This window comes from Anabrus simplex, chromosome 3, assembly GCF_040414725.1.
Source record: "Anabrus simplex isolate iqAnaSimp1 chromosome 3, ASM4041472v1, whole genome shotgun sequence".
NCBI lineage: Eukaryota > Metazoa > Arthropoda > Insecta > Orthoptera > Tettigoniidae > Anabrus > Anabrus simplex.
This window is the reverse complement of record NC_090267.1, coordinates 514,055,956-514,077,046: the sequence shown is the minus strand read 5'-3', so window position 1 is coordinate 514,077,046 and position 21,091 is coordinate 514,055,956. Positions and strand designations below refer to the sequence as shown.

At 41.8% G+C, this 21,091-nt stretch overlaps 1 protein-coding gene across 2 annotated transcripts in view; it reads right to left on the bottom strand.

The window, feature by feature from the left end:
• Nucleotides 1-21,091, bottom strand: part of LOC136867495 (uncharacterized) — a 743,927-nt gene that overhangs the window by 135,176 nt on the left and 587,660 nt on the right. The window contains exon 3 of one of the 2 annotated variants that reach the window (XM_068227105.1): nucleotides 18,035-18,272. In XM_068227105.1, coding sequence (XP_068083206.1) covers nucleotides 18,035-18,272 — 238 coding nt within the window. The remainder of the gene's footprint in view (nucleotides 1-18,034; nucleotides 18,273-21,091) is intronic. The other variant, XM_068227106.1, reaches the window with a different exon arrangement.

Below are 21,091 nucleotides of genomic sequence, written 5' to 3'. Positions count from 1 at the left end.
AATCGAATGGTAGCCAGCAGCAGCATCAAGTTTACAGAGGATCCTTACTGGGGCATAAAATATGCTCATATTCACCTAGTGAACTCGTGTCCTAAAATTATGTTTATTTAAATATGGAAATATTTCGATCAGAGAGCCTTGTTTTTATTTAGGTAAGCATTTTGATGGAGTGAAATATCAGGGTAATGAACCGTGTGTGAACCGTGAGTGCTCCACGCAGCACTGACTGCTGCGAGTCAGTGTGCCGTCAGCCCGTCGTTCCTGTGAATCGATTCACTCGGACACTTGAATGAATCAATACAATGCTTCGAATCATACACTCAGTAACCAATACTACTGAGCACCCTGCCTGTACTGTTATTATCGTGCGTTCTCCAGGCAAGTATGGGCAAGTTAAAAGTGGAATGCGTACATCTCTGTCTAATATGCAGGAACTTGAATAGAGGTGCAGTGAGAATGATATGAAAATTGACATTTCTAAAAATAAAGTGATGTCATTAGGGAGGAAACTGAGAGGAATGAATGCCACGTTGGAAATATAAAAGTGGAACCGGTAGATTATTTCAAGTATTTAGGATGTGTATTTTTCCAGGATGGTAGTGAGACGGAATCACGGTGCAGTAGAGGCAATGCAGCGAACTGGCAGTATTCTATAAGAAAGGTCACGTATTTACCCCAGTCTGTTTTCGGCCCAAGTTAACTGTACGGGAGTGAAAACTGGGTGGGATTAAGACATCTTTTTCAACAGTTAGAAATGACAGACATGAAATTAGAATGATTGCTGGTGAAATTTAGTTGGAATGAGGGGTAAAGTTTGAAGTCGATGAAAGAAGCTGTACGCGAAAACTACTTCCCATGGTGTGGGAGATATGAGATGAATTGAAGAGAATACGTTACCGAGAAAAATGGTAGAAAAAAATAGGAGGGAAACGAAGACGAAAATGGTTGACTCAATTTTTAATTATTTACAGAAGAGAAATATGAAACTAAACCAGGTAATAATTAAAAAGTACGTACTGTATGCGTAGTATCAATCAGCGACGTAGACAGGTATCAAAGATGGGCAGGGCTCACCCCTTACTTATATCTGGGACATACCAGGTGGCTCCCGAACGCCGTACTTTCTACTTATAAATGTCCTGTACGCAAAAATGTTGAATGGGAAACCTACCAACTAATTTTCACAGGGGAACTACTGCTAGCGGGCAGGTTACGTCAGAATATGAAGAGATAAGAATCGGACTGTCGCTCGCAGCATGTTACTCAGTGTTACCGGTCTAATGCACCCCTTGCATTAGTAAACCTCCTTTTCCACCGCATGGTTCTAGGTTGGTGTATGGTACAGCCGCACTAAATTTGCTGTCTGCATATCGGCAATGGCTACTGTGTTCAGCAGCGACGAATACACAGACATCGTTTTAATCTGGACAACCTGGTTGGAATGCAGCCGAAGCTCCAAACAGACGTATGCCTTCTACACATGTATTTCGGAGAACAGTATTCGTTTCTGTTTCATAGAAACAACTCTTTTATAGAGTGTAATGTCTACACGTGTATAAATTAAAAAGTTATTAGATTTACGTTTCTGCATCTTTGGCGTGTTTACAAACAGTAGCGGGGTGGGGCGACGAGGGAGAGTCGCTTCCCCTCCCACTTTGTGGAGTGAACATTACATTATTATTCCACTCGAGCCAGCAGGAACTAGGAATTATTTAAAAAAGCCATTTGTACAAGCCTTGTTGTCTTATCTGCTTTCTTTCCTTTATTTTCTTTCATTATTAACATAATTATGGGCAGAAGTACGCACAAAATGCAGTTCGTCGTGGCTAACCGATTTTTATAGCGCTACAGAAAGTAGTGGAGACTTTGCATGTGCTGTGAAGAAGGGTAGCAGGGGTACATATTTTTGCCAAGGTCATGGACACTGGGTTATAATTCACCCACTTGCCGCGTGCATTCGTCAGTCTGGCAGTCACTTTAGTGTCTGTTAGTTTCCTAGCGTGTATTCAAGTACTACGTGATTTTAATTGCATAATCATGCCGTACTTAATTGTACCGGGCAAGCTGGCCATTGGGTTAGGGACGCGCAGCTGTGAGCTTGTACCCGGGAGATAGTGGTTTCGAATCCCACTGTCGGCAGCCCTGAAGATGGTTTTCCGTGATTTCCCATTTTCACACCAGGCACGTGCTGGGACTGTACCTTAATTAAGGCCACGGCCACTTCCTTTCCACGCGTAGGCCTTTCCTGTCGCATGGTCGCCATAAGGCCTATCTGTGTCCGTGTGGCGTAAAGCCAATTTAAAAAAATATTCAATTGTAATTGTAATTTCAACGGGAGATAATACCAACTTTCCTTTCACTGGGCTGAATTATTTCTTGTGTGTTATGTTATTTATTAAGTAAATATATTTAACCTGCCCCGTGGTTTGTTTGCGAGACCTGGGTAAAATGTTATTACAGAGCATTAAATCAAAATCTCAGAAAAATATTATTACAAATAAACCACGGGGCAGGTTAATCACACTTATATAATAAATAACATAACACAAAAGAAATAATTTATTCCGGTGAAAATAAAGTTGTCCGCCTCTGTGGTATAGTGGTTAGTGTGATTAGCTGCCACCCCGGAGGACTGGGTTCGATTTCAGGCTCTGCCTCAAAATTTAAAAAGTGGTATGAGGGCTGGAGCCGGGTACACTCAGCCTCGGGAGGTCAAGTGAGTAGAGGTGGGTTCGATTCACATCTCAGCCAACATGGAAGGGATTTTCCGTGGTTTCCCACTTCTCCTCCGGCCAAATGCCTGGACGGTACCTAAATTAAGGCCGCGGCCGATTCATTCCCTCTTCCTTGTCTATCCCTTCCACTCTTCCCATCCCCCACCAAGGCCCCTGTTCCGCATAGCAGGTGAGGCCGCCTGGGCGAGGTACTGGTCATTCTTCCCAGTTGTATCCCAGACTCCAGGACACTGCCCTTGAGGTGTGATCCCTTCGTGAGTCCGAGGAAAAACCAACCATGGAGGGTAAAGTAGAAGAAGAGTACATGTGATGGCGAAGTTTCTTCATACATAAAACTGTGATGTGTTAAACTACCGCCATTGGTATGGTCTTCAGCCGCCACGCTTTTTCTATGTTGTGGTCTGGATTCTGTATTGGAGTCGGTCTTGCTCTATGACTCCGATCCAGTGTTTAGGAAATAAGTCCTAAGTGTGGCTTCCAGCACGCAAAACAATTTCTCCGAGTAGTTGAAGTAACATTATCATGAGTCATTCTATATGTCAGTAGTTTATTCAAATAGCTGCCAGTGCGATGAGTACCACTATAACAGACACGTTTTAAAATTAAATGACAACACTTCAACTGCTCGACAGGTGTTGATTTTTCAAAAATTAATTTACCCTCACCGCTGTTTACATCCGACATACTTAATAGCTCGTCAGTTTGTGTGAACATAATTAGCTCTCCATGTACTAAGTGTGCCACTTACTGCATATCGAACTAGCATGATGAGTGTGGAAAAGAGCACTGAGATCGCATACGTCACATTCATACAATACGCTGATCACAGTCGCGTGCTATAAGAACTTTTCAAACAGGAATTAATCCACTTAATGTTAGTTGTACCGGGGGTACACCTTGTCCGTCCCGTTGAAATGCCATCTGTGCACTAACATAATACAAGATACTTGGACCTTCAATCATTAGATGTCTCTAACATCGGCCTATGTGCCCCCTCTGGCGGGATTAAGGACAATTAATTGAGGGAATTTCAATTTTCAAAGTTTGTTAACCTTAGTTTTTGTAGATTGTTTTCTAATGTGTCATAGTTGTCAACACTCCCACGGCTTCCTTGTTCCTTAGTTATCAAGCAATCAGGAATTTAGGGCCGTATTGTCATCTTCATCGCTCCGGTCTAGTGAGTGCGGAGTGATTAGGAGGCAGGGGCTCCAGGCCGATAGCTCCGGGGGAAGGTTTCAAACTTCTTTAATTTTATTTAAAATCCCCATTTTAGTTTTGAATTTTAGTATTTCATAAAGTCTGAGGACTCTGCTCAAAATCCTGGTGGGAAACATGTAAGTTAAGGGAAAAAGAGTGTTCACCCTCAGTTGATTCCCATTCAACTTGGTATGGGGTGACTAAAATCTTTTAAACCTCTAAATTCTTCACACTCCTTCGGCATTTAATATTTATTGTTTAGTCACCCCTCTTTAGTACAGACAACTTCGGGCCGTAAGCCCAGTGTTTTTCTAAAGGAGTGCAAGTGTTTCGCCTTTGTTCATGGCCGATAGTGGAAAACATTAAGGCTATTTAATATGCTCCCATTTAAATTGTAATTGTTTATCGACGAATGTGTAAAAGACTGTTCAACAAACGTGACGGTAAACACAGTTCTTGAAAGATGTAAGGCATAATGTTGTAAGAAGCTTGTGCCTCTTACAGGCTGGACTACAGTAACCTTTCGGAGCTAAGTCTCCTAGAATGAAAATGAGTGGAGAAAACATGCTCTTGTGAAAGTTACTGGTTCAGAGCGATAAAGCTCATCCCTTGTATATTATCACACAGATAATTCTCTCTAATTTTGTACCTGATTTTTCACCTTCAGTCATTATTATTGTGGGAGCTGCCGAGTTCATCATTATATAGTTGTTGTTCATTCAGATTATCTATCATATTTTTAAACTAAAAAAGGGAAAGAAATAACATTTCAGAATTTAATGCTTTAACTTATGCTATAGTCATTTCCTTGTCCGTCCATTCACCCAAGAACCTTCTTACACTTCTCTGTTCCACGATATTTCCGTAAAAGTAATGATAATAATAATAATTTATTTATTTATTTATTTATTTATTTATTTATTTATTTATTTAGCAAATGGCCTTTCGGATACAATCTGAGGAATGTAATTACGTTCATCACTATATTGTAAAAAAATATCTAGTTCTTGAATGTATCTGGTGGAATTGGGGGTTGCCAATGGGAATTTCTCATACTGTTCTCCGTAAGCTGTACTTCTGCAGTCTTCCCTAACATGCGGAGCGGTGTGTAGTGGCGCGGCGCGTGAGGTTTGCACTTCCACTTTTCCAAATCTTCCATGCTTCCATCGATTGAGTGTTGTCCATACCTTCCGAGGTAGAAGAAACCCTGGAACCGTTTCAGAGATGCAAGGTAACAGCTGACATATTTCTGGAGCATTTTGAAGACATTGTCTTCCCCAGGAAGCAATTATGTTAAATTTCGTGGGACTATTTCCAAGTGTGAGAGAAGGAAGTCTGTTGATTTAGAGGCCAGGGATATCACAATGCAGTGGTAGTCCAGGCTTTCATAAGATTTTATTGTATTCCCTAATCAATGACTTTTTCCTTCGAAGATTTGGGAGTGGTGTGTGACTTAGGACAGGCAGCCAAACGCTGGGTGTACATCTGATTCTTCCTAAAAATAATACGCGTAGTATTATTGACTTGGACGTCAATTTTGTTTACATGGGCTTCAACCATACTGGTGCACGATTTTCTGCCGCAGGCTCAATAATAATAATAATAATAATAATTATTATTATTATTATTATGACACTTCTTTTATGTTCCACTAACTAATTTTGACGGTTTTCGGTTTTCATCCCTCTTCCTTGTCCATCCCCTACAACGCCCCTGTACCGCATAGCAAGTGAGGCCACCTGGGAGAGGAGCTGGTCCCCCTCCCCAGTTGTATCGCCGGACCTAAAATCTCACGCTCCAGGACACTGGCCTTGATGTGGTTGAGGTGGGATCCCTCTCTGAGTGTAAGGGAAAATCCAACCCTGGGAGGTAAGCTGATTAAGAACAACAGAAAAAAGAAATAGAAGAACCTATAGTAGCACAATTAGCCTGCCTATTTACTCTATACTTTGCAATTATAATTTATTTACTTCTTTATAAAGCAGCCCTCCTACCATTTTTCAAATTTCATGGCAGATACGGGAATCGAACCCGGGCCTATGGAGGTGGCAGGTAATCACGCTAACCACTTCATAACAGAGGCGGACGTCCTATATTGTCGATATTAAAATTTATCACATTGATTTCGCTGTATACCGGGCGAGTCCTCTGCGCCTGATTAGGGTATCCCAACGAACGTCAGTGGTGTGATGGTTTATTTTCTTTTGCCGTATACCAAACTACAGTGCCCTGTAAAGCCCTAAATGCATCATTACAGCAAGGCTTTTGCAAAAACATGTATGCGACAGGTATGTACACACTGCATCACGCTGTCATACGGTACGTGCCAATTATAAGTTTTCTATTGGATACGAAATTAACGCTAAAAGCGATGGGATACTAATAGAAAACTGAATGATGTTTGAGACTCATTAGATTACTTTATTCGATTATTTATTCGATAATTTAAATAGTCGGATGGAGATTATTCGATTATTAAAAGTATTCGATTATCCCATCACTAAGCCTGTCCGCCATTTTCTCGCAAATTTACGTGAAATGTAACCTTAAATTTATGTTGGACTGAGCCCGATTTTGAACCCCAGTTGGTTTAACAAATCGGGATATTTCAACAGGACTACGTGAAAATCGCATTTTTTTTTTTTAGCAAAATTGGTAAAGTCTGAATCTAGTTACTTAAAAAATGATTTGAACGATCTGAAGCCTTCCAGTTTGGCATCCGTTAATTTATAACTGTTAGGTTCCTCAGCCTGCTGTGAGTTAATGATGTTACCATTGGTGCTTTCACGGCCCGTACTTGTACACATGATATGGGCTTATGACGTGCCAAAGGAAAAAGGAGGTGAAACTCTTTAGGTTTCGCAGAGAACATTTCTCTGCGTCTTCAGAAGAAAATATGGACTGTTCACGAGGAAGCCTTCTAAAATAATGCGGGTTTGAATTTAAGAATGCTTTACCATCGGAGCTGAAGGGGTACGCTTGTTCGCCACCAGGTGGCTCACAGCGCTCCAAGTGGGAGCTGAGGAAAACGTAAGCTCTAGTTAAGGTGTTCTATCACACCGTGTGTGCTTGAGAAGTATCAGAGAGGACATCAGACAAATCAGGGACGAATGCGGTAGAAGAAATAAATAGAAACTAATAAAATAAAATACAACGAAACACGCCAGAATAGAATAGAACAGAGCTGAAGAATGGAGTGAAAGTGTGTGGAGAAACCCGGAGGAGCAGGATGATGATGCGAGACGGTGTGAAGGCGTGTGATAGTATGACAAAAACACATAACACATAGCTTGTAATGAACTAACTGGTGATGACGAACGTACGAATTTGGAAAACACTGAAACGAAATAACAATAGTGGAAGGACAGGACGTGAGTAAATCCTTAATGACTGGCTACCACGAATTAATTGATAGCCAGCGTCCCTGTTGGAACTGTTAGGATTTTTACGTATCTCCACAGTCTCCCGTATAATCCCTACTCATGTAGCGTATAGAGTGGGTAAGAGCTCGAACATCTTTGGAACATGACATCATGACACGGTGTTCAGCTATTGCTGACTTGTCTACCTGGAATGCGAGTCCCAATGGCCCGGCATGATTGGCCAATGTATACCTAGCCGTAAGTACTCAGAATGTTGCACATCGCAGGTTGTAATAGTGGGGTTAATTTGCCCTCGCTTGAATAAATACATTTATTAACCACATGAAATATGGTAACAGTATTACACCAGCAAGACAAGCAACTTTCGTTCTTGAATGAACATCATCAGGTTCTAACAAAAAATACTCAAATATTTATATTTGTTTCTGTTTAATGCACTGACTGACAGAGCAAATGCAACACCAAGAAGGAGTGGTTCGAAAGGGATGAAAGTTGGGGAAAAAACAGAGACGGCACGGACGAATAATTGATGTTTATTTCAAACCGATATGCAGGTTACACAATGCGCACGGCATCGACTCAGTAGGATGTAGGACCACCGCGAGCGGCGATGCACGCAGAAACACGTCGAGGTACAGAGTCAATAAGAGTGCGGATGGTGTCCTGAGGGATGGTTCTCCATTCTCTGTCAATCATTTGCCACAGTTGGTCGTCCGTACGAGGCTGGGGCAGAGTTTGCAAACGGCGTCCAATGAGATCCCACACGTGTTCGATTGGTGAGAGATCCGGAGAGTACGCTGGCCACGGAAGCATCTGTACACCTCGTAGAGCCTGTTGGGAGATGCGAGCAGTGTGTGGGCGGGCATTATCCTGCTGAAACAGAGCATTGGGCAGCCCCTGAAGGTACGGGAGTGCCACCGGCCGCAGCACATGCTGCACGTAGCGGTGGGCATTTAACGTGCCTTGAATACGCACTAGAGGTGACGTGGAATCATACGCAATAGCGCCCCAAACCATGATGCCGCGTTGTCTAGCGGTAGGGCGCTCCACAGTTACTGCCGGATTTGACCTTTCTCCACACCGACGCCACACTCGTCTGTGGTGACTATCACTGACAGAACAGAAGCGTGACTCATCGGAGAACACGACGTTCCGCCATTCCCTCATCCAAGTCGCTCTAGCCCGGCACCATGCCAGGCGTGCACATCTATGCTGTGGAGTCAATGGTAGTCTTCTGAGCGGACGCCGGGAGTGCAGGCCACCTTCAACCAATCGACGGGAAATTGTTCTGGTCGATATTGGAACAGCCAGGGTGTCTTGCACATGCTGAAGAATGGCGGTTGACGTGGCGTGCGGGGCTGCCACCGCTTGGCGGCGGATGCGCCGATCCTCGCGTGCTGACGTCACTCGGGCTGCGCCTGGACCCCTCGCACGTGCCACTTGTCCCTGCGCCAACCATCTTCGCCACAGGCGCTGCACCGTGGACACATCCCTATGGGTATCGGCTGCGATTTGACGAAGCGACCAACCTGCCCTTCTCAGCCCGATCACCATACCCCTCGTAAAGTCGTCCGTCTGCTGGAAATGCCTCCGTTGACGGCGGCCTGGCATTCTTAGCTATACACGTGTCCTGTGACACACGACAACACGTTCTACAATGACTGTCGGCTGAGAAATCACGGTACGAAGTGGGCCATTCGCCAACGCCGTGTCCCATTTATCGTTCGCTACGTGCGCAGCACAGCGGCGCATTTCACATCATGAGCATACCTCAGTGACGTCAGTCTACCCTGCAATTGGCTTAAAGTTCTGACCACGCCTTCTTGGTGTTGCATTTGCTCTGTCAGTCAGTGTACTTCAAATCTGGAACATATATTCATGATGTCCTACTCTCGCTGTACCCCAGCATTTACTGCGAGTTTTTGAAAAGCTGTTGCTCTGTCATTGGTATGCTTACAGATGGCTGCAGTTCGTTGACCTACTTCCACCACGTCACACCCATCACCTTGGCTAGGTCAATGACACGCTGTGTTTTAGGTGTTTTTAATTTTAGCAGCATTGCCTCTTCAGTGATGCCTAGGCCATCTATGACAGCTGATGGCGGAGCTGTTGAGGATCCAACCAGCCTTCGGGTTGAGGACTAAACATACATACCGTTGTTATTATTATTATTTGGCGGGGATTAAATTTATGTCAATGATTTGACTGAGCAATTTACGAAATGAATTGAAGTCTTTCTTATTTTTATTAATAAATTAATAACTTACTAAAATGTCTGGAGTGGCCAAGACGCTTCGTAAATTCAAAGAATTTACTACAGATAAGAATATCCTAACCCACATTCCAGACTTTTAAGTCAGAGTAACCTCCAGTAGGATTCATTAAACGCTTATGCAAAAAGCGTGTAATGTTGTTCACAAATTACGTAGTGCGAATAGTCGTGACAATTTTATTTAATATTCAGTTTGAAGGAAGCTCGAAAATTTGCCGGCTTTTTGTACTTTAAGGACATCTTAAATGCACTTGGACAGAAAAATACAAGGGCCTGGGTCTATTTAAGGTGAGATGGTAAGCATTTCTTCAACATATCAACTCCTGTTTAAAGCTGCTTTCAACATCTAATAAGTAAATCAATCAATCAAACTCATAACTTTGCTTTTAAAGTAGATATGGTAAGGCTCGCCGTGGATTCCAGGTACAACAGTTGTTGCGGCTTTTTGTGTTGGTACTCGTCTGACGCATTTCATTTTGTCACAGTTGGCAATGTGCTGCTGCGTTTTTGTTTTATACAGAGACACTGAACATGGCGACCGGCAGCAGTACACATGTTTTGGTGTACCTCCGAATTTGCTGTACATAATGTGTAAATATGCAGTGTTTTATTCATGTGTAATAAATGTTTGAATCACCTTGTGAGTGATGTGTTTGTGTCTGCTCGTTTGGGGCAGTCTGGTCCTCCAATTGACTTGTTTCAAAATTGTATTTGTGCGCCTATGGAACTGAACTTTGTTATGTGCGGACGATATGTTGTTTCGTCGTTCGCAACATAAAAATTTTGGTTCTTCCGGGCCGCGATGAGAATCATTGTGAACTTTGAACATTGTGCTAGTCGTGCTAGTCACCTAAAAATTGTTATCGTCATGAATTACTGCCTGCAATTGCCGTTTGAACATAGCAACGAGCTTGGCGCGAAAAGCATCGTGAACAGTTATTGTATAAAAGCACCAGGATGTCGTGCTTAAGGCTAATTACTACGAATGTTTGAATTCATCATATTGAGATTTCAACGAAGTCTACATTGTTTTGGAACTGTTTTGATATCGCACGTTAACAATCTGTGGAAGTTACCACGTGCTAACGCATTTGTTCTTGTGAGCTATTCACGCCAGCCTTTATCTGATACCCTGATGTTCGAGATGTTAAATGCTACTTGGAATTTGGACTCCAGTGAATATTACATCGCAGACGTCATCCTTAGGACTTGCCAGTCACTTTGGGCATGTGATTCCAGCCAAGGAGTGTTTCCAGTGGTAGTGATGATTAATGATACAGCACCGCCATGTACTGTAAGTCTATTCCATTTGTCTATATTGTCCTATCTTGACTAGGGTGGACATCTTGCCTGATATCCTAGCCCTACTGCTAGCACTTTCCGTGTATAGAATAACAGATTTGTCTTGACTTTTCATGGGCATTATACGATTTCGTGCTAATAATTTGTTGGGCCGCTTTGTGTATTTTGCATATTTTAGAACGTACGTGGTTTATTATACGTTATTTCATGCCTTTGTGCATCTACCTACATTGTTGGTTCCATTCAAAGACTGTCACTCATTCCAACAATGCAAAATGAATGCAGTGCACTGAATATAGAGCTTATTGCTTGTATAGTCACCATAGTTGTAAGATTGATTTCTATTATTATTTTGTCAATAATTGATTACCTGAACTATTCATCATGGTGTTTGAATCCGAAGCAAAGGCTGTTCAAAAACGTGGTCTACTTAAAAGGTCATTAACTCACCTTGAAAATTACTTAAAGCAAGATAACATCAACCATCACGAACTAATTTCTAGGCAAAATAGGCTGCCAGAAATTTGGAAGGAATTCAGCATTGTTAGGGAGTATCTAGAATGTGAATTATACTCAAAATCTAGCGAAACTCACTTTGGAGAGCATGATGAATTTGAAAACAGATATCATGCAATAGTTGCTAGGATTCAAGAATTGCTTTGCTCATTTGAGGGACCTACAAGTCCAAGCAATGCATCCATTATTTCTGATAACTCTACTCGGTCCAACTGTAGCTTGAAGATCCCTCCCATTGAATTGCCTGTTTTTAAGGGAGATCTGACAAAATACTTGAGTTTCAGGAACACCTTTCAAAGCTTAGTTATTAACAATATCCGCATTGACAATGTGCAAAGACTACACTACGTATTGTCGTCTCTTCAAGGCGAACCTAGGGATTTGTTAGATAACCTATCCATATGTGCTGATAATTTCACTGTTGCTTGGAATTTAATTGATGAAAGGTACAATAATAAACGCTTGATTGTTTCACAGCACGTAAAACATTTGCTCAATCTCCATAATTGTACTAGTGGATCTTCCGTTGAATATCGAAAATTGATAAACCAAGTAAAATCTAATCTTAGTGCTGTTGACAATTTGGAGGGTCAAGTTCCACTACATGAAATTTTGCTACAGGAATTGATTCTAAGTAAGATCAAGTCCAACCATAGAAGTGAATGGGAAAACAAATTTGCCTCTACTGATATTCCCACACTAAATAATTTGATTGATTTCTTGGAAAGAAAATGTCAAACACTAGAGCTAACATAATGCAAGAAACCTGTTACTGAGCAAAAACGAGACTTAAAATCCAACCTAAAAGCCCTTCATATTGCCAACAATAGCACTTCCTTGAATTGTAGGTTTTGCAAACTTGATAATCACATCATTTCTGATTGTAGAAAGTTCAAACAAGCAAACATTGATCACCGTCGCAAGTTTGTGAGGGAAAATAAACTTTGTTATCTTTGTTTTCCCGCTTCTCATGTTTCTAAACAGTGTAAGCAAAACAAGTGCCCCCAGTGTAATGGGCCCCACAACTTACTGGTTCACAAGGAACAAGCAAATCCCAATAATAACAATAATCATATGAATTCTACAAGTTCTGCAATTGTTTCACCAACTGCTATGGAGGTTGTTTCAGGACTAGGTTCTAATGTTTTGCTGACCACAGCATGTGTAGGTGTAAAAGATAGCACAGGAGAGATTATACTAGTTAAAGCTTTGTTAGACTCTGCGAGTCAATTATCCTTTGTGACTTCTGATCTTGTCAAGAAGCTTGGTATCCGTACTAGGTCTTGTCGTCTACCTATTGTTGGTATAGGCAATTCGAATGTGTCTCCTGTAAGTTCTACATGTAACCTTGTTTTATTCTCAAATGTATCAGATTATTCATTGAAGTTGAACTGTGCAGTCGTGAACACAATCACAAGTCCACTCCCTGCGCAGGAAATCGATTGTTCCAATTGGGTTATTCCTGATGATATTATTTTGAGTGATAGGACATTTAATCAGCCCTCTACTATTGATATTTTGCTAGGTGCTGATGTCTACTATGAAATTGTGTCTTCTAATATTTTGCATAAGAAGGGTTATCCCGCCTTATTAGATACCGAATTTGGTTGGGTGCTCTCAGGCACTTTCCCTGAGGCGTGCATTAAGAATAATGCCAAGGCTCGTCATGCCAATCTTGTGAAACTTGATTCTATTGACTCTAAACTTCAAAATTTTTGGGAGCTTGAAGAACTTCATCAACCAGTTCTTACTCCTGAAGAAAGGGCTTGTGAAGAACACTTTGTGAATAGTGTTCAAAGAGATGATTCTGGTAGGTTTGTTGTCAAACTTCCTATTTGTGCGGAAGTGCCACCTGTGGCTGAGTCTAAGCATAATGCAGTTAGAAGGCTCAAACAGATGGAAAATAAATTTGCTAAGCTTCCAGACTTGAAAGGAAAGTATGTAGATTTCATGCGTGAATACAGCGAAATGGGTCACATGGAAATTGCACCTCCAGAGACCTCTAACTCTGTAAGCTTTTACTTGCCCCATCATTGTGTGCTCAAGGATTCTAGTACTACAACCAAGCTGAGAGTTGTTTTTGATGGAAGTCCTGAATCATCAAATGGGATAGCATTGAATTCTATGTTAATGGTTGGTCCTACTATTCAGCCTGACTTGCTGTCCATTGTTTTAAGGTTCAGAACCTATTTTGTTGCTCTTACGGCTGACATTGCTAAGATGTATAGATGTGTGCTAATTCATCCTGACCACAGAAATCTTCAGAAAATTGTTTGGCGTGAATCTACTGATGAAGAAATCAAGGACTACCGTCTTACTACTGTCACATACGGTACAAGTTCCGCCCCTTTTCTTGCCACGAGATGTCTAGTTCAACTTGCTGATGAACACAAGGAATCTCACCCCACTGCATCAGAGATCATTCGCTCTTGCTTTTATGTTGACGACCTCCTGACAGGTACTAGTTCAGTTGAAGAAGCTAAGGAGCTTCAATCAGAAATTTCTTCTGTGCTTGATAGTGCACATTTTCATCTTAGAAAGTGGACGTCAAATTGTCCAGAAGCTCTTGCCAATGTCCCTGTAGAGGATAGAGAAATATTGCCACCTTGTAACCTCACTAAGGATGAAGCGATTAAAACATTAGGTATCGTGTAGCATCCTAAATGTGATGAGTTTCAGTTTCAAATAAATTTGAAGAAAGCACCTAAGGAAGTCATTAAGAGAAGCATTCTCACTATCATTGCTTCCATATTTGATCCCCTTAGATTGTTAGGATGTGCCGTAGTTAAGTGTAAACTTATCCTGCAGTCTCTTTGGCAGTTGAAAATTGATTGGGATGATGTGTTAGAACCTTCATCTGAAATTATTGAAATCTGGAATGCTATCTACAGTGAGCTCCCCTTGCTTAACGAACTCAGAGTGCAAAGAAATGTAATGCCCTTTGCTAAGAATAAGGTTATTGAAATCCATGGCTTTTCTGACGCTTCAGAAGCTGCCTATGGTGCTTGTGTGTATCTGATAATGATGAGGTATCAGTGATCCTGTTGACTTCTAAATCTAGAGTTGCTCCATTAAAACAGCAATCTATTGCCCATTTAGAGCTTTATGCTGCTCTATTGCTTTCTCGCCTTATGAGTAAGGTCACTGAATCGCTGAAATTGCACATTCCTTTCTCCACATACTGCTGGACTGACAGCACGATAGTTCTCTGTTGGTTACAGAACCCCGCCAATTGTTGGAAAACCTTTGTCGCTAATAGAGTTGCTGAAATTCAATCCCTCACTTCAGTCTCAGATTGGAGACACGTACCTACCCACAGCAATCCAGCTGACTACTTGTCTCGACGTGTTTTACCCTCACAAATGTTTTCTCTTGATGTATGGTGGCATGGTCCTTCCCGGTTGCACGAATTGTCCCCCGTGTACCCTGATTTTGTTGCCTGTAATACACCATCTGCTGTGAATGCAGAATCGAAACCCTCTTTGAGAGTCTTGCTAGTTAATATGCACCCACCTGATTTAGAGAAGTTTTCGTCCTTTCTCAAACTTAAGCGAGTTTATAGCTATGTTCTGAGATTTATTACCAATGTTCGCTCCACTAAGGATGCTCGTGGCATTGGTCCACTCACCCCTGAAGAACTGAGGATTAGTGAAATGAAAATAATAAGTCTGATGCAAGCTAGTGAGTATGGAAAGGAACTTCATGACTTGAGGTCTAATAATGTAGTTGCCTCTTCGAGCTAATTGAAAACTTTGAATCCATTCCTCGATGATTACGGGTTGTTGAGAGTCGGTGGTCGACTCATGAATTCTCAGTTGGAATACAATGAAAAACACCCCATCATTCTTCCTCAGAAACACTTTGTTACTAAATTGATTGTTAAACATGAACATGAGATGCTATTGCATTCCGGCCCTCAGGCTGTATTGTTTTCCTTGCGTAACAGATTTTGGATTCCGCGTGGGAAGACAGTTGTTCGTGGTGTGATCCATTCATGCTACAAGTGCTTCAAGAGCAAACCTCCACTCACCACTCACATAATGGGTCAGTTACCCTCGTATAGAGTTGAACCATCGTTACCCTTTGTTAAGGTTGGTCTTGATTATGGTGGCCCAGTCATCATAAAAGGTGATAACCCGAAGAGTAAGATAAAGTTTAAAGCGTACATTGCTCTCTTTGTTTGTCTTGTCACTAAAGCAATACATCTTGAAACTGTGAAGAGTCTAACGACTCAGGACTTCCTCGCCGCATTTAGAAGATTCACGGCCCGTAGAGGATTTCCAAATCTCATCTTGAGTGATAATGGCACAAATTTTGTTGCAGCCAACAATGAGTTATTAAGATTTCTTAAGGATAGCACTATTAAAACAGAAGGATATTCATCTAATTTGAATGTGAATTGGAAGTTTATTCCACCCTCCAGTCCTCATTTCGGTGGGCTTTGGGAAGCTGGATTAAAGTCCACAAAATCACTTTTAAAGCGGACCCTAGGAAAATGCATTCTTAATTTTGAAGAGCTGAGTACTCTTTTGTATCAAATTGAGTCTGTGTTGAACTCGAGACCTCTCTGTTCAATGACTGACGACCCCAATGATCAATGCTATTTGACACCTGGACATTTTCTAGTAGGGAGACGATTGACTTCTATCCCCTCTCCAGACATATAAAACAGCTCCCGCTCCTGTCTAACTAAACGGAATTTGGTGCAACAGCTGTATCACGATTTTTGGCAGAGGTGGTCAAAATAATACATACAATCACTTCAACAAAGACGTAAATGGTCTTCTGTAGGAGAGTGGACTCCAACTGTGGGAGATTTAGTGCTTCTAAGGGAGGATAAGCTTCCTCCTCTGGTTTGGTAAACTGGTATAATCCAGGAGCTCCATCCTGGTCGTGACAATATTACTCGTGTGGTCAGTGTAAAGACTAAAACTGGTCTTTTGCGCCGTGCTATAGTGAAATTGTGTCCATTGCCCAAGGATGTTGTATAGTTGTATTTGAGATTTCTTTTTTTATTCATTTGTCTGTGATGAACATGAACACTTGACTTTGATTTTGAGTGTTGAGATCCCTCAAAGGGGGGAGTATGTTGCGGCTTTTGTGTTGGTACTCGTCTGCTTCATTTCATTTTGTAACAGTTGGCAATGTGCTGCTGCGTTTTTGTTTTATACACAGACACTGAACTTGGCGACCGGCAGCAGTACACGTGTTTTGGTGTACCTCCGAATGTGTTGTACATAATGTGTAAATATGCAGTGTTTTATTCATGTGTAATAAATGTTTGAATCGCCTTGTGAGTGATGTGTTTGTGTCTGCTCGTTTGGGGCAGTCTGGTCCTCCATTTGATTTGTTTCAAAATTGTATTTGTGCGCCTATGGAACTGAACTTTGTTATGTGCGGACGATATGTTGTTTCGTCGTTCGCAACTACAGTGTTCTAGAAAGCTAGACCAGAGCTGCGGGAAAGAGCGCTTCAATTCTCGTGTTCCCTCCCACACAAAGGGAAAGGTGTTGTTCTTTAGGAGTGTCCGCCTGTTATTGGATGGGTCAGCAAGCAGAGCAGTAGAGAGTAGCCAGGATGACATATAACGTCACTGCTGTTAGAACCGTACAGCACCTGTGCTGGCAGGTCTCAAAGTAATAACCACAGTGAGGGTTAGCCTTGGGTTCTTGAGCGTACGGCGAATCATTGTGTAATTCGAGCTATCATAAAATAAGATCTGCAGCTTTAAGAGAAAAACGTTTCCTTGTTCACGAAGAAGTCCATTGAATCCCGGAAAAAAGGACAGCACAAGGCGTGTCGACATGATAGCCATCAACCCAGAGTCCAGCACATGTACTATCATAGATCCAATCGTAAGACCAAAGTCAAACTTCGAACAACCATATGACTATCCCCTACTACAAGTCAAAGTATCAACTTGACAACATTAACGTTTAACGCTCGGTGCGAGAGCTCCGATCCCAGGCTTTTTCGCAAAGTTCTGCGAGGACTTCCATCTGGACAACGCATTTGTTCTAAGAACCGTTCTCCAAGGCTCAATTGGAATATTACGCATTACGTCTTATGACAATACCTCAATGGGTGAAAAGCGAAGTGTTTGTTCGGAAACAAAAAAAATAAGATAAAATTATATATTAAAAATCATAAAACGGAGCAAGTGGCTGCGTGGTTTTGGGTCATGTAGCTATCAGCTTGCATTCGGGAGATAGTGGGTTCGAACTCCACTGCTGATAGCTCTGACGATGGTTTCCCTTAGTTTGCTACTTTCACATCAGGCAAATGCTGGAGCTGTACCATAATGAAGGCCACGGTCACTGTGTGTCGGTGCGACGTAAAGCAACTTGTAAGAAAAGATATGGCCTGTTTTGCGCTCTTTGGTGTTCTTTCAGGTGAGATAGAATTTCTCTTACTGCTCGGCTCCCTTCCATCTCAGTTAAGTAATACCCAGTGTACTTTACTCCTAAGATTATAAGAATGCTGTCATGAAAATTCCATCAAAATCCGTCGATAGATTTTGGGATTAGCCCGTACATTGTCCCTTTATAACAGTCATATAAACTGCGTGCAGCAGTAATAGAAACTAGTTAATTTACCAATGTGGTAAGGAGAAATGAAAAGCGTTTTACCTGTACCTGGGAAAGCTGACGACACGAAGTGATGCATAGCGCTCACTTGGTTGAAAGCTTCCTCGTCAGATGGCATGCCCAGTGACACTTCTTCCTCTGGCTGTCCCTGACGTGGACGAGAGTTCTCCAAGAGCATCTGGCGCAGCACCGTCGGTGGAGGCAACATGTTGTCCTCTATCCTGGCGGAGGCGTCAGCTGATGACATCGCACATAACAGTAGCACCGTCAGCAGCATGGCCTGCAACAAGGAGGTAACACACTCATGTGGGAACGAACAATATGTCCTTAGCACCATTAACTTCCCGACACCATTGTAATCATGACAACCAGTGTACACTAGCGCCATCTTCTCACTGTGCGATTCCTTCTGTAACTGAGAGATCGTATCAAGTGAAGACCGTTCTACTTCTCAGTCCGGAATTTAAATAATTGAATTGGCCGTAAAACAAACCCAGGGCCTTAGAATAAGAAATAGGCACGCTATCTCTACACCACAGGGCTGCATAATAATAAAAATAAAATAAAATAAAATAAAATAATAATACTAATAATAATAAACTGACTGACGAAGCATACCGGCTGCAATCTCGTACAAAAACCGAGGACCTCTCAAACCTTGCGGCCGACATCAGAAAAAGACGCCTGATATTTTACGGACACATCAAACGCCTTCCAGAAAACAGACTGACAAGAATCTTACTTGAGGCTACAGGAAACAACAGAAATCCGTCAAGGCCTGGAAAAATCAGGCATCAAAGTGGCCGACATCGCTGACCGAACCTGCTACAGAACGAAAATCAGCAAGTGGGAAGTAGAGTCAGAGAGAAACCACAAGAAGACAGAAGCTAAGTGGACAGAAGAACGAAGAACCACGATGAGAGAAAAATTGAAAGCTGCCTGGCAAAGAAGGAAATGCACAACTTCTAAGTGAGCTTTGCGTGATCAGTTTTCTGGTATGTTTCGCATATAATAATAATAATAATAATAATAATAATAATAATAATAATAATAATAATAATAATAATAATAATAATAATAATAATAATAATAATAATAATAATAATAATAATAAGTCGTTCAATCCTCTGTGTTAATTTGTGACAAACTCTAAATTACAAAAGCCTAGCGAATCACCCGGATTTCAGATAGAAAAAGAAAGTAACCACTTTTCCTTTTCCGAAAATCAAATAATCATGGCCGTCCATCACCGGCTGATAATTTCAGATGACAACCTCCTATAAGACACAGCCTGCACGGTCGCCGTGGTTACACTTCCATCACACATTTTGTCACGTCATCTTACACAACTTTTCGGATGACCCCAGCCATAACATGTGAATATTAATATCTAGGGAAGCAAAATTAAGGCATTATAATAAAGTAATAAAACACAGGAAACCTTTATCATGGGTGGTAAATCATTAATCAGAGACGAAGAAAAGCAAGAGAGGGGAAATTCTACGGAAATCTCATGGCAAAAAAATCTCACACCTTCAGAGAAAAAAAGTGACTGAAATTCTAAGGACATATTCTCAGACTGAGCAAAGATAGAATGACTGAAATAATTTTAAACTTTGCCCTTTAATTAAAAGTCAAGAACAACTGGCTAAGAGAAATTAAAACAGACCTCCAGGAAATCAACCTCACCGAGTGAGTAATACAGGAATGCTGTAAATTCCGAGCACTAGTCAATAATCACCGACTTGCGAACGAAACGCCTGGACAGAGAAATGGAGGAAAATTTTACTGAGGATGAAGAGATATTGGGAGAAGAAAGCAAGAACGCCAGTCTTCACATTCAGCTTTCTCCTTCGCATCAAGTTTTGATGTTACAATGCATTTCCCTCCGCAGTGACCACTCTATTAAATAAGTCTACTGGATTAGATGTAAAAATATTTGTCCAAGTGCAGTCGGTAATCTCATGATTCGTTGATTGAAATGACGTGGGCTGATGGGATATACAAACTGAGAGAATGCTGAGCAGTTCTTCCCGATATGAAATAGATATTTCTGAGTAGTCATAGTGTAGGCTAGAAATTTCAGCTGAGTTAAATCAATTCCAACTAAGTTATGATAGCAAGATTGTTTAAATTAAACTAATGAATAGAAGAATCCTGTCGTGTAGTGGTTAGTGTGATTAACTGCCACCCGCGGAGGCCCGGGTTCGATTTCCGGCTCTCCCACGACATTTTAAACGTGGTAGTAGTGCTGTAATTGAGTCCACTCAGACTCGGAAGATCAAGTAAGTACAGGTGAGTTCGATTCCCACCTCAGCCGTCCTCGAAGTGGTTTTCAGTGGTTACCCACTTCTCCTCCAGGCAAATGCCGGGACGCTTCCTTCCCTCTTCCTTGTCTATCCCTTCCGACCTTTCCATCCCCTCCACAAGGCCTCTGTTCAGCATAGCAGGTGAGGCCACCTGGACAAGGTACTGGTCATCTCCCCCATCAATAATCAACAGCTATAGAAATATCAAATTATCCGAGTTATAACCTCCGCCTAGCCAGCTGTTCATCAATAATAATATTATATTCCACTTTACCTATTTCACGCTTATCCCACTCCCCTTTCAGAAATTGGGTTTAGCCAGCCCGATTCCTTGGCTGAATGGTCTGAAGGTTCAGAGGGTTCCGGGTTCGATTCTCAGCGGGGTGGAGAATTTTAATCGCGTGCGATTAATCCTTCTGGCTTGGGGACTGGGATTTTGTGTTTGTTCCACGACTTTCCTTTTCATATTCAGACAACAGACTATATATGTATATATATAAAGGTCATTGTATGTATGTGGGTGGGTTTGTACCACATCTCCTCCCAAACCATTGGAGCGATTTCAACCAAATTTGATACACTTATGACTTGGTATCAGGAAACAAACCGCGTGGGGGTAAGACATCCCAAACACCCCTGGGGGCGGGGGGGCGAGGGTGTCATATAAAAATTAATGAAAATAGGGTCGAATCCATACTTTTGGGGGGCGCGGAGATGAATAGTGAAACTCCGATTTTTTTAAAAAGTCCAAGTTCAGCCCCCTTTGGGGTTGGGGCGAGGGGGGAGTGAT